Consider the following 15,094-nt stretch of genomic DNA (forward strand, 5'->3'; position numbering starts at 1 on the left):
AAGGGTTGGGGTTCTCCTGTGATTGGCATGACCTACCCCATAGGGCCCTTGTACATATTAGGGCAGGGGGATTGAAACTACCCATCAGTCCATAGTATAAATAGGCCATGGCAGTTTAGAGGCAGACCTTTCTGCACTTGCATGTGTGCACTGCTGAAAACTGGGGTATTTTAAAAAGTGGCTCTGTGAGGCAGGACTGCTTTTAAAAAGTAAATTGTGCCCAAACTCGAAAAATGGATACCCTACAATGTTTTGGCATATTAGGAAACCCCAGGGTCTCCCCTAGGTGTCCCAGGGGTGGGGGGGGGGGGGTCAGATATTTATAAGGTGGGCCCTTTTAAAAAGAGTTTTATATGCCCTGGGTTAAGTGAAATTTTACATTTCTTTTACATTTCACACCCCACAATGTGATAATGTGCTGCCCAAATTTGACTTTGATGCTAGGAGCACTGTGGAGGGAGGATCTCCAATATTTCTACAGATTCAGAACCCCTAAAGTCTCCCCTAGTTGTTCCATGGGGTGGGGGTCCTGTAGATATAGGCGGAGTACTTTTAAAATATGTTTTTATAAGGCCTGGTGCTGGAAAAATGGCCCAAGTCATTTCTCCCATTGCAAATCCCATGCCACATAGGTTAACATGGCAAGAGGTTATTAACTAATAACTCCTGATAGTAGACTGATAGAACTTTCATTCAAAGACTTCTCAGAATGGTAGTGATAAATCCAACAATATGATATTGTTGAATTTCTCCTAAAATGTACAGACAAGAAGTTTTAAGGCTTTCTTGTTTGTAGGTCCAGATTCAGCCTTCCGGTGGTCTGTCCTGATTGGTCAGAGTTAAGTGGGTGAGCCTGGCTGCTTTGAAGAGGTGATAAAGAGCCCTTGGGGTTAACCAGCTCTGCTGGGAGGGCAGTGTGCTGCTACACAGGAATGCCAGAGCAGGGGGAGAAGTCGTAAACCATGGTCTTCAAATGAAAGGGGAAGGCCTCAGTGTCAGTTACCGCTCTACTCTTTTGACCTCAAGCCAAAGCTAGGATTAAGAAGGAATGAGCAGATGCAAAGGGGAGAGTCTACGGTAATTAGCCACCCTAGGGGTGTGTTTAGCCAGCTCTTAACTCCCTGCTGGAAAATCAGCCATTATGAATTTGGAGGATTTGGTGCACTCTGGGACAAAATAATGCCACACTCTACAGGATATGGTCATACCCTTGGGGAGATACCCTGCTCCCATTGGCCAGGAGTGACCTCCTGCTTGACCCAGAGAACTTGGAATAAGTATCTGAGAAGGGCAGAGCCCTTCAGATCTGCTGCTTGAAACTTAAGAGAATCAGAAGGGTCTGCGCTACAGAGTTTGATGTGCATTTCCAAAGGCTAGGACTCTGAGATTTAGCCTTTGTGCACCATTTAAAACTACCGCCCTGTGGATAAACCTGCTTCAAAAGGACTAAAGAGTGGACTCCCTTCAAGCTACATGTTAACAGAGCTCACCAGGACATCCCCACAAAGAATCCCCAGCCGGGAGTACTACCAGTGGATTTGTAAGGGTTTCGTTCAAGTGGATTGTGGGAATTGAAGTTTCACACTTTCAAGGACCTTCTTGGAGATTCAAGAACCTTGGATTGTGTGTTGAATACTTTGGGACCCGCAAGAGAAACTTCAGGAAGGAGCTCTAACTGGACCCAACCAGCTGGAGAAGGCTGCACAAGAGTGGTGAGAAATCCTCCAGAACAATTGCTAAATGTGAATGTGTCCCTGTCAGAGCAAACGAAATGACTAAAAGGGACACTGTTGGTTTCTAAGCACTAAAAAGTCACTAATCTTTAAAACTTCATATCTCTGGTTCCCTACAGTAGATTGTTTTCGTTTTGGTGTCATTTAAAAGATACAAATATTTCCTATGTTTATAAATTGGTGTTGGATTTTTATTTTGTGTTGTGTCTTAATTATTTACTGAATTGGTGTTTTTAAATGCTTTACAGACCTGTCTTTGAAGTTAAGCCTGCCTGCTCGCAGCTACGTTACCAAGGGTTGACCATAGGAATACTTTTCTAAGACCTATTCTGAGCCCTATACTATGTTCGTGGCCTTATTGTCAGTGGCAGACCTACATTTGCCCCTACAATAATCCACTTTCCAAGAAGGAGGAAAAAGAATCGTCTAAAAGGAAAAGAGAAGAATCTGAGAAAGAGGATGCCTGAGATTGCGCTTATATTCACCTGAAATTGATGGACGAATCAGATCAAAAGAAGCAGAAAGTGATGCAGACTGTGTTATAATTTCTAGACTAATCATATTAATTGTGGCTTGATTATAGAATAAGTGCATATTTTTGTGCATCATTAACAATTTGCAGAATATAGTGTTACTCTTTATTACACCTGCACACACTAATATTGTGCTATTGTCTTTAAAACAAATCTTCTATGGCATGCAGAAGTGTGTTTTCTTGACTTGTTAACTAGGTCTCAATTTTGGGACTGGAAGCCATCCTTATCACAATGATTGTCTCCCCTTGAGCATTTCACTGTTTGTTATTTCAAGCAGTAATGTTTGTGCTTAGGTGCTACAGCAATATGACATTTAATAAAACTGTTTCCTGGTTTGCTAAGAACGTAACATTTTTGACCATACATACCATGAAGAATTAGAAATTGTAGTGATTAATATGCTAAAATAGTGTATATAAGCCCTCGATTTTGAGGGTGAATCAGAGCTTTCCTGAATGCTACTAGAGATGTTGTACATTTCTCTATTGATTTTGCTGCTTATTTGGTACTTAGAAACTTTTCTATTATTTGCACTTTATTCTGTACACCCATTTTGCTAAGAGCCTTCATGGCAGTGATTTTCTGCTGACTCTGTATCGCAATTCTTTTCAATTATTGTTAAAAAACTTTTAGATGTATTCTGTTGATTTAGAACTTAAATATTGAGTGGGCCCTTTACTTAATTAACTCTGTTTTGATGTATTGGGAGGTACTTTACCTTGGGGACACAATGCCTTTTGAAATTGCGGGTGGTGTTTTACAGAAACAGGGATTTCTCTATCAAGTTTTAACAAGAGAGGGACAGGGAGCCGAGTTATGAGGTCTTGCACACTGGCTCCCAAAGAAGCTAAGTCTGAAGGGGGTGTGCAGTTCCTGGCTGGGTGTGGGGGACAGGGAGGTCTTCGTGATGCCCTCACACACCCCGGAGGATGTCATGCTTCATCATTGGGCATTTGCCCATCATCAGGCCGGTGCTGCAATGCCTGACGGGCTCCCGTACACGGGGCTCTTTATCGGAGATCTTTTTGAAGTAGCCGTTAGGTGAGTGCGGGTGTGGGGGCTGGGTAGTGCACAGGAAAGTGAAATAAAATAGGTCTGGAGCAGTCCTACTTAGGTCACGTTTAATGGTTTAGATAGCTCAAGCCTGGTTAAAAGCGGTGCGAGTGCCCCTATGTGGAAGTAATGTTCCAAAAGGGCTATCAAGGTGAAGTTGGTCAACATGTTTCGTGCCTAGATTGCCCCTAATGGGTCAGTTGGCACTTCATCAGGACCGGAGTAGCTAAATGTGAATGGTGCACTACCGTCTGGTATTGTAATTCTGTGAGCTATTTACCAGATGCGGTAGGGTGTACCCTAGTAGACATGTACTGGGGAGTACTGTAGACCTGTGGAAGAAGGCGAGAAGAAGGAAGGTACAACCCAGGAAATTAAACACAAGGGTGATAAAAACATGAGTCAAATACCAGACAGGGTAGCCAGTGCGCCTTGATGTTAAAAGTGAATGAATTAAAAATAGTAGTTCAGGCATCAGATACCAAGCAGGGTAGCCAGTGCGGCAACACATAGACTTAGAACGTTAATGGCAGTGATGAATAAAGCCATACCTGCAATTTTCGGGCACGAACATAAACTAAATTAGGATCCAAAATTTATGCGCGCAAAGGGGTAGTAGGCGTGCGGTCATATTAAACGGTGTCAATTGAACAAATTAGCGTAAACAAGCAAGATTAAGATGGTCTTAGTGCCAGGAAAAAGTGCGCCAGATTAGCGAGCACACTATTTACTCCTAGAAACTAAGCCATTGGAGTTCGGTCGTATTTAAGAAGTGCCAATTGGATGATGGGCCAGTCGGTATAGTGTGAGGTGGCAGAAGTAAAACGGTCTGGGTGCCGGAATTTATACTACAGGGACTTATAGATGTTAAAAACACAGTGGTCACAAACTCACCCCTAGATACACAGTCTAAGGCTGACGGGGGAGGCGGAGCACGTCGTTGCTCCGGGAGCTGTAGGAAAAACAAACAGATGACTCTCAACCAGTTGCAATAGTGGGTGCTTACCGGACAGGCAGGAAGCGTGGATGGTGCATACTCACAGGTGTAGGCAGCCGACTTGCATTCGTCCTACCCAAGCTCCGGGCCCTATAGTAAACCCTTCCGGTTCTCTGCTATTTGTAGCAGTGTCTAGAGCGTGCGTCACCTGGTAGAAAAACGCGGCGGCCATCTTGGGAGTGTGTTTTCACAATGAAACTTTATTGAGAGGAGATGACGGGATGAGCTAGTTGGTGTTACTAACATACGGGTAGATTCTAGTAGTGGGTGTGCCACATATGAATATCAGGATAAGATGCTTAAGGAATTGTTAATTCGCTACATACAGACCGCCAGTGTGGGGTCTTTGCGTGTTGAAGGGCGCTGGGTGTGATGCCCTCTCAAAGTTTCATTGTGAAAACACACTCCTAAGATGGCCGCCAATATTGCAACTGCTTGACAGTCATCTGTTTGTTTTTCCTACAGCTCCCAGAGCAATGACGTGCTCCGCCTCCCCCGTCAGCCTTAGACTGTGTATCTAGGGGTGAGTTTGTGACCGCAGTGTTTTTAACATCTACAAGTGCCCGTTTATTTCTAGTATAATTTCCGGCACCCAGAACGTTTTACTTCGACCACCTCACACTATACCGACTGGCCCATCATCCAATTGGCACTTCTTAAATATGACCGAACGCCAATGGCTTTGTTTCTAGGAGTTCTACATCATAGTGTGCTCGCTAATCTACCGCACTTTTCCTGGCACTAAGACCGTCTTACTCTTGCTTGTTTATGCTAATTTGTTCAATTGACACTGTTTAATATGACTGCAAGCCTACTACCCCTTTGCGTGCATACATTTCGGATCCTAATTTAGTTTATGTTCTCGCACTTTTGTTCGTGCCCGAAAATTGCAGGTATGGCTTCATTCATCACTGCCATTCACGTTCTAAGTCTATGTGTTGCCGCACTGGCTACCTGGCTTGGTATCTGATGCCTGAACTACTATTTTTAATTCACTTGTAACATCAAGGCGCACTGGCTACCCTGTCTGGTATTTGACTCATGATTGTTAATAAGATAATTCACCTCCAGCATCGAGTCTCTTATCACACCATTGCCGTATTTAACCACGCTCGCACCTGATATAGGCACACAGCACCTACCCCGCTCCCTGCTTTGTCTCAGCCTAGCACAAAGGTCTGGGCTAACCTGTTTACACTGAGGACCTTGGTCTCCAAATGGGAAGCATGTTTATAGCTCACTTACGTGTAAATCACAATCGACCATTGTACGACATGACAAGGCACTGTATTTCTACATGAATATGTTACCACACCATGTTTTTATCGCCCTTGTGATTAATTTCTTTGGTTGTACCTTCCTTCTTCCCCCCTTCTCCCACAGGTCTACAGTACTCCCCAGTACAAGTCTACTAGGGTACACCCTACCGCATATGGTAAATAGCTCACAGAATTACAATACCAGACAGTAGTGCACCATTTACATTTAGTTACTCCGGTCCTGATAAAGTGCCAACTGACCCATTAGGAGCAAACTAGGCATGAAACATGTTGACCAACTTCACCTTGATAGCCCTTTAGGAACATTACTTCCACATAGGGGCACTCGCACCACTTTTAACCAGGCTTGAGCTACCAAAACCATTAAACTTGACCTAAGTAGGACTGCTCCAGACCTATTTTCTTTCACTCTCCTGGACACTACCCAGCCCCCACACCCGCACTCACCTAACGGCTTCTTCAAAAAGATCTCCGATAAAGAGCCCCATGTACGGGAGCCCGTCAGGCATTGCCGCATCGGCCTGACGAGGGGCAAACGCCCAATGATGAAGCATGACATCCTCCGGGGTGCGTGAGGGCATCACGAAGAAAGACCTACCTGTCTCCCACGCCCAGCCAGGAACTGCACACCCCCTTCAGACATTTCTCTATCAAGGACACCTCTGACATAACATATAGAAGCCTTGTAAACAAAACATCCCAATGTGAATGCTTTCCTAACACAGGTTATGAAAGGGAGAGTGTTTCTGTGCCTGCAGTGTGACTAAGATACCCTTACTGATTCCTCAAGTCTGCATAACAGTGCTGCTTCATCATGCACACTGAAAATGGAACATTTCGTCGTCCTACGCAGTGCGTGCTACAACTGGTTCATCCGCTGACCTCCAAGCCCTCCTTAACAACAAGATATGGGTCACTTAGCAGCCTTGGGCTACCTGGAAATTTGAACTAAGTAGGCAGGTGATGAAATATGTTGTGTACAATGAACCACACAATGTAAACATCACTCGAGGACAACAGGGGAGCTGTTTTCTGCCTCAGCTTGGAAAGTACAAGGAAAGGGAACAGGCCCTGTGCTGTAAATCTGTGGAGGTCGTATTTTGCAAATCACCCCAATTCCCCAGCACAATCCGAGTCATAGGAGCTGCGAGGTTTCCAATGGTGGAATCTCAGAAGGCTCCAGTGGCTGAAACCTTTAATCACAGCCCCATGCCTCAAAGGGTCACCAGTCATTGTACATCAAAATGCCCACTGTATGACGAACAAACTAACCAACATGCATTTTTTTCTTGCTGACCACCGGACGTAAAAGCCTGGAGTCACAAACAAAAAAAGCAAGCAAGCAATGGCAAGGCCAATAGGTCTCGCCTATGCCAGATCTATTGGCTTTGTCAATGTTTTTAGCCGTGTTGCAATGCGGCTAGGCGCTGTGTGTGGTGTGGGGCCTGCACAGCGTACCAGGTGACAGGGAGTTATAATAGGGGCCTATTGGGGATACCCAGCAAGGAACGACACGTCATGCCAGTGTATAGTAGTGGCGGCAACCACGAGCGGTTGACACGCCCTTTATTTATACCCTCCCGTCCGCGCCCAGCCAGGAGGGTGAAATTGCTACATTTTAATGCAGTGGTCGGATGGCTCACTACACCGTGCAGCATGGCTGAAAGTAATAAATACAAGAGCTATGTGGTCAAAGCTAGCCACATCAAAGCGCCTTTTTTCCATTACTTTCAGCCATTCACAAATGTTGCACAGCAGCCACACGACTGTGCAACATGGCTAACATAACAATGGCAAAGCCAATTTATCTCACAAAGGCGAGAACTATTGACTTTTCCAATACTTGTTTTATGTATAAATGGAGCTTGCTCTTTAGGAAAAATGTTTTTCACCCCCTCCCCCTCCTAACTCCTCTCAAAAGGACAGGAGGGAGATAAAAACTGCATTAGAGAAAAAAAACTGCATTCTGTCTGTCCCAGAATCTTTTTGCATGCTGTTGTCACCCCGCCCCCCTTTAGATCAAACCACCAAAAGAAGGGGCAGATTTGCAAATTAAGCCAGACACTCTGCCAGCTTTCCTTTTCCTATTTACAGTTTTATATAAAAACAAACTCGAAGCAAAGGTCTTGGGGTGCTCTGGGTAGGGCCAGGGCAATTTTTGCAGTACACCCGCCTGGCCCATTCAGCCCGAGAGGTCTGGACTACGTTTCCAGATGAGCCAGAGGAACACGCAGTTATGCAACAACTAGTAGACCTAGAAGGTTGCAGGAGGCTGATAACGCGTTTGCATGTGCCCTTGCTTACAGATAGGGGAGGCAAGACAAATCACATCAGGGACGATTGGAGTGTGCATTGCCCGAACAAGATGATCAGAACAGAATTGTGAAGAGCAGGTCTGGCAGGTGTTCCCTAACACTAGAATTAAGCTTATCCTGTTACATTTCTTGCACCGAACATACATGACTCCCCAGAGAGCTCTCTAAGATATACCCAGAAACCCCTACTGTCTGTGGTAGATGCAGACTGCTTTCAGCAGACTTTTTTTTTACACATGACTTGGTCCGGTCAGACTTTAGAGGAATTCTGGGCAGAAGCGATTAGTACATTATCGCTCACAGCAGGGTTGGTTCTGACAAGAACCATAAAACTGTGTTTGATGGGGGGGCTCCCACGATGCAGGTAAACAAATACGGCAACACAGATGCTGGCACTCGGGGTAGCCCTGGCAATGCGCTGGATCGTCATACACTGGACTTCACCCTGAGCCCTAGAGTAAAGAGCCTGGAAGAGAGGTTTATTGGAGTGGGCACTTGGGGGATGAGAAAACTCACCCAGAGAGATGACAAAGTAGTAGAGGATTTAGTGACTTGGGGAAAATGATTACCAAAACAATGGACCTCCCAAATAACAGGCCTCCCTGAACTATGCAGTGGTGACATTTGTGGGGTCTGGTAGAGTAAAGTTATGGTGGAGCATTATGTGGAGAAATGGTCGCTCAACAACTGCTGTGACTAGATGGGATAGTATGCTCAAATACTGAATATTAATTGAACACGTAATAATGAACTTTTGAAATGTTTGTCTGAAAATCCTAATAAACATAAAAATGTTTAAACAAAAGGTATGGGAGTGCTTTACATGAGCACCTGTTGCATTACACAAGGGCACATTCATTTTTAGGCACAGGCAGATTAAGTAATTTACCCAAAATCACAGGTTGTTGAGCCAACACCGAGACTTGAACCCGGTTCTTCAGTTTCAAAGTCAGCAGCTCAGGACATAACTTCACATTCCACCATGTAACTAACATATTTGTCATAGTGTTTCCATAGTATCTCTGCACAATTCAGATAGTAACATTGATGTTTACATGCATGCTGTCACAGCTTGGAATGACAGAGGGTAAGTTTATAACAGTCCAGGAAAGTCCACAGGCGCACCAAGGAAGGCAGCACCACTCCAGTGAACTCATACATTTGCATGTTACATTTCAGACAACAAAGCTCAGGGGGGGTGGTGAAGCATCACAAATCAATGAAGAGAGAGCTGAAGAGAAAAACTGCCTGCATTGATATACAACACGTATAGGGCCAGATGCATCAAGTAATTTTTCTCCACGCAAACGAGCCGATATGCAGAATCGGCCCGTTTGCGATCGCCAAAAATGCTTTTACGATGCATCAAACCCAATTTTGTAATTTAGTAACCTGTTACCGAATCGCAAAATTATTCGCTATTTGGAAGGAGCGTGTTTAGGGCGTTCCTTCCAAATTGGGAACCCTAACGGTATGCATGAATGTTTTGTGACCCTGAATGCGGTCGCAAAACATTCGCATTTTACCACCTACTTCAAGTAGGTGGTAACCCATTTGCAAATAGGAAGGTGTCCCAAAGGGACCTCTTTCCCCTTTGTGAATGTTTGTAAAAGCATTTTTAAGAGCAGGCAGTGGTCCCACGGACCACAGCTTGCTTTTGCAAAATGAAAAGAAAACTTTTCAGTTTTCTTTTTGTAGAGCATCTCGCTTTCCTTTAAGGAAAACGGGCTGCTTTACAAAAAAACAAGATTGCTCTATTTAAAAGCAATCACAGACATGTTGGTCTGCTGATCTCAGCAAACCACCATCCCTGTGATTTTTGCGATTCCTAGGGTATCGCAAATTACGACCTACCTCATTAATATTCATGAGGTAGGTCATTTGCGACCCCTTAGGAATTGCAGAAAGTGTACTACATACTTTCATGCATGCCGTTTTGCGATTCCCTAATTGCGAATCGCAAAGATTTGCAATTTGGGAATCGCAAAAGATTTTTTTTATACATCTGGCCCATAGTCCAGAGGATGTCAGAATTCATGCTGCCATCATTGAACAAGGTGTCTGCACAGAAGTCCGATGCTAACCTTGCAGCCATCATTGCTATGAAGTTCAGCATCAAAAATAACATTATTGGATGGAAGACTTTGGAAAGGCATTGTCTCCAAGCAAGATTCTCCATTTCACGCTCAGCAGTATGAATACAAAAAAAGTGAATTTGCGACACTCTACCATGCAAGTATCAAATGGGTCCCAATCACATGATACTCCGTCCATTCAGACTAGTTGGCCTTGTCTAAATAAAACGTCATCTCCTTGACAAGGGAGGGTGGGGAGGGGGTGGTGGGGGTGGTAGTGGGGGTGGTAGTGGGGGTGTGTGTGTGTCAATTCAAAAGAGGTGAAACCAAAATCCTCTCAAAGCTGTCTAGATCGAGACCAGCAAAATGAAACCAGCAAACCAGCTGTCACTGACCAATGGAAACAAAAGAAATGAGAGTGATAAAGAAGCCAACTAATAAAAAGTAATGGGTGGTTTCTAAGGCCATTTTAGATTTATGTTTAAGGAAGAATAGATCTCAGAAGCAAGCGTGCATGCGCTGTCTCAGACGAGAAGTAAAAATTACAAACACACTGGAAGAAAACATCCAGTGAATCAAGGATTACTGATATTTTGATTTTCAGCAACAAATCCACTCTGCAATATATTTAGAAAATCAAAAAAATGCCAGGCGAACTGCAACAATATGATGGCCTGCACAGCATTCCAGTTTGGTGAAAGTGCTTCTGCAAAATCACAAACAGCAAAACGATCCCCGCCAACATGGCAAGAATCTCTGGACTGGGCAGGTGAAGAGGCGAGGGCCTTCATCACAACAGCAGACTGGCGGGCTGTCTGCTGATTTAAAATCTGTCCCTTAGCTGGAATGCTATCGCTAAAAGACAGTGCAGTGGGACCATTAGGATAAACATTGCATTACTATACTGATTGGTATTTCATACATTACCTAGTTATTTCTTCTTTAAGCTTGCAAGGGTCTTCTGTATAGAACTTGACACCAAAATAGAGGGTGAATGGCGGTCCAGCTGCAGAAAAACAAGATCAGACAGTTTTACATGGGTTGTTAAAACTTTACACGCAGTGTTAATATCTACATTATTAAAATTCTATTAAGTGTTTTCTGTAATGAGCAAAGTTTCATAGAGACTATTAAAGTGAACTTTTAGCATAGCCTTAAATTTGGTAACATCTTGGTAGCAATGCAATCAGACAACAGCATAGAAACCCCATGACAGATTTCCACCAACAAAAGCAGGTGGTAACTTCACGCACATCAATGCGAATAAACTTAAGATAAGGCAAGTCATTCCCCATTTTTGGGCCAAACACCCTAAACTCAGGAGTAAAACGCCTACCCATTGTGGTAACAATATTATCGCATCAGGGTATTACCCCTATGAATGAGCACCAATTTAGTAGGTTTAATATACTTCAAATTATGGCAGTCTGTCAAAGAAAAAATAACTAAAATGATTTCATACAAATTGGTAAACAGTTAAATAGGGAGATCAAACTGTGCGTTTGTATTTTTCCTTACACTGTGAAAGTTGTAGTGTTATGTGAGTTTGTAATGATTGAGCCTTATGGCTCATGATGGACTCAGTAGAAAGTAAGCATTACAGCCTTGTGAAGTGAATGCAGGTTTAGAATGCTGAGTTTACAGTTACACGCAGAAGAATAAAGACATGTTATATGTGGCGTAGTCATAGGCGAGTAGCCAGGCTGGGGAGGACACTACAACTGGTGACGAGTTAGGGGATAAGCAACCCGAACCCAAAAACAGGCAGTGCTCTCCCAGAGAGTTTGCCATGGTCCAGAAAACTGCTTGTGTGTACCACGTGTACCTCTGTCAAGGTGCGGAATCGACGTTTGGCATATGTGGAGTCAAAGCACAACTCCAGCCAGTGTGAAGCATTTGAAGATAACAAAAGCTTCGCTGAGAAGTCGACATATCGTTGGCTTAAAACTTGCTGGGAAGGCCGCAAAGAGAGGTACAGTGCTACTACGCGATCTAAAGCCAAACCTCATACGGGGTGGTAACTATGCAAACAGAAACGCTGCGAGGCAGAGATCAACCAGGTGTCAGACATCACACAGAGACATCTATAATCAAAGTAATATGGGTACAAGAAATGGTCATTTGCTTACCTTTACTGAGCAAAGGGAGTCATCGTACCACAGCACTGGGGGAAGTAATCCCAGAGGAAGAACCAGGGGTTGTACTTGCGGAGCTGTCCATACCCAAGGCAGAACACCACCAAAGATGATGGGTGGTGGCTCAGCATAACTACAAAGGCCTCCAGAAAGCAAAGGGCTCCATAGAAACCAAGAGGGAGGTCAAGGTTCCACAGATTGTCGAAGATGACCCAGTGCGTAGCACGATACAAAACCTTAGAGATGGTATGGATTAAGTTGGTCCTAGCAGGCAGTGTTGGAGAGAACTCCACCTTCAGTGCCAGACAATCTCGTAAATGGTTACAATGCTACTGCCTTCTTGAACCACCCTTGTCATTCGATTCTGCCATAAAACTGAATATTGGTGTTATGGATAGAGATATTTGATGATTTCATTGATGCGATAGAAGAAGCAGATAACAAGAAAATGATCAAGTACCTTAAGAATCTTGCTGGTGAAGGCATAGAAGTAATCATGAAGAAAATGCAGAGAGCTAACAAAATTACCTACTGTCAAATCAAAGCAGCCTTGAATCTCAACTTCACTCAAAATGCCAAATGTAGATTACGAAAGGTACATCTTCAGTCAAGAACGGCAGAGAGCTGGTGAGATCATTGACAAATTCAATGAGAGACTGGATACTCATCAAACACTGTAAGTTCAATTAATTTAATAATGAGGAAGCTATACTCCTCAGAGTGATTGACAGATGCTTGTCAGCATCATTCAGACAACGAATGCTGAGAGAAACTCTTAGTTTGGAGTGAGCTCTCATGGCTGCCAGAGTTGAAGAGCATGATGATCGACAAACTGCTGACATGGAGGCCGGAGGTGCCCAGAGTGAGTCAGTCATGGATGTGAAAAGTAAGCCAAAGCCACAAGGCCGAGGGATACAGAGTGATGTCTCAACAGAGAAAGAAGTTGTACTTCAAGCTAGGATTTTCGTTTCCACACAAAGGTAAATGTCCTGCCATTGGGCAAATCTGCAAAGGCTGAGGAACGGTTAGCAAGGCGAATGTAAAACTAAGTGCGTCATAACCTGGAAACAAAATAGCCACCCGAATGTTCCCTGAAGCGATGTTCGACGCACTCCCATAAGACCAAGTGACCACATCACATGAGGCAAATTGACTCCAAATGAAGTCGTCAACATCATTGGCCCTCGCCGAACACTTCCACAACAAGATGGCAACCATCTATAGAAACTTCGATCCCCAACCTTCCGACATCCTTTGCATCCCATCGACTACCACTGCCGATCACCCGCTCATCACATGGGGACAACTCAGCACACCGAACACAACCACTCTTAGGAACTCCATCCACTTGGAAGCACCCACCGACCCCTGAATCTCTCCCCCCCCCGGCTCTTCCACCTCGGAGGACACAATATCAACCTTCGCTCACCACCATCCTCAAGGCCTCGATAACCACAGTCATCTTTCCCGATACCTGGAAACACGCAGAGGTCAGACCCCTCCTCATGAAACTCTCTGCAGACCCCAGTGAGCTCCAGAACTACAGTCCCATCTCACTGCTCGCATTCACTGCCAAAGTCCTGGAGAAGGTCATCAACCTCCAACTCACTGAACACCTGGAGAGAAAGAACCAACTGCGCTCTTCTTAATCAGGCTTTATAGCCAACCACAGCACCCTAGACATTTCTGATCACCACAATGGATGACATCTGCACCATACTGGACAAAGGAGAATCAGGTGCCCTGATACTGCTTGACCTATCCACAGCTTTCAACAGTGTCTTCCACCACACACTCATTGATCGACTACACCAGATTGGAATCACAGATAAAGCATTCAGATTTGTATCTGGGTTTTGTATCGCGCCAACTCACCGACAGGTCTCAAAGCGCTACTGACCAAGTACAGAACAAAAGATGGGAGAGATAGATAGGTGGCAGGTCTAGCAGTTCATTATTGAAGTGGGAACGCGTTCTTGAAGAGTAGAGTCTTCAGAGACTTCCGAAAGCGGAGGAGATTGGGCTCTCTACGAAGTGCCTCTGGCAGCTTATTCCAGTTGATAGGGGCCTGCACTGAGAACGATCTGCCTCCTTTGGTTGTTAGCTTAAAACGTGGTTGAGACAGTAAGAAGGAACCCGATGATCGCAAGATGCGTTTAGGTTCGTGGAGCTCGAGCCTTTCTTTTATATAGGCTGGCGCCTGTCCGTGTAATGCTTTGTGGCAGATACACATGCTCTTGAACTCCACTCTCTGCAGCATGGGCAGCCAGTGTAATTGATGGAGCAGGGGGGAGGCATGGGTCCTCCTTGGAACTCCAAAGACCAGGCGTGCTGCGTCGTTTAGAATGACCTGGAGACGGCTAATGGAATACTTCGGAAGACCGAGGTACAGCGCATTTCCATAGTCGATTCTAGACACTATTGTGGCTGACACAATAGTTTGCAGCATATTCCTCGAGAGCAGGGGGGCGAGTTTGCGTAGTTGCCTGATTAAGTTAGTGCAGCAGCCAACTACAGCAGAAACTTGATTAGCCATTAAGAGATCTTGGTCGATTTTCATCCCAAGACTCTTGACATTGGGGCATGATTTTGGGGCAGGGCCTAGCCCTTGGGGCCAGTATAGATCGCTCCAAGGGGACACCGCAGTTGAAACGACCAGGACTTCCGTTTTATCCGGATTGATTTTCAGCAGATTAGATGACATCCAGTTCACTGTGAAACGTAGGATGTCTTTAGCCACTGATTGTGCTGAGGAAGTGTTGTCGATGCTCAGCAAAAGCTGAGTATCGTCGGCATAGTTAAATACTTTGCACTTCATCTTTGCCAGCGACTCTACCAGTGGTTGCAAGTAGAGGTTAAATAGGAGTGGCGAAAGCGCTGACCCCTGCGGAACCCCGCAAACTAACCTGCCCACCTCTGAGGCCTGGTCTGCCAACTGGATCCTCTGCGTCCTTCCTGTTAGAAAGGCTG

General features: G+C 44.7%; 1 protein-coding gene across 4 annotated transcripts in view; it reads right to left on the minus strand.

Annotated features, from left to right (window-relative positions):
- The window catches only part of EPB41L4A (erythrocyte membrane protein band 4.1 like 4A), an 821,385-nt gene that overhangs the window by 505,515 nt on the left and 300,776 nt on the right, over positions 1-15,094 (minus strand). For all 4 annotated transcript variants that reach the window (XM_085632598.1, XM_085632596.1, XM_085632597.1 and 1 more), the window contains exon 4: positions 10,917-10,995. In XM_085632598.1, coding sequence (XP_085488724.1) covers positions 10,917-10,995 — 79 coding nt within the window. The remainder of the gene's footprint in view (positions 1-10,916; positions 10,996-15,094) is intronic.

This window comes from Triturus cristatus, chromosome 2_1 (assembly GCF_964204655.1).
Source record: "Triturus cristatus chromosome 2_1, aTriCri1.1, whole genome shotgun sequence".
Classification (NCBI taxonomy): Eukaryota; Metazoa; Chordata; class Amphibia; order Caudata; family Salamandridae; genus Triturus; species Triturus cristatus.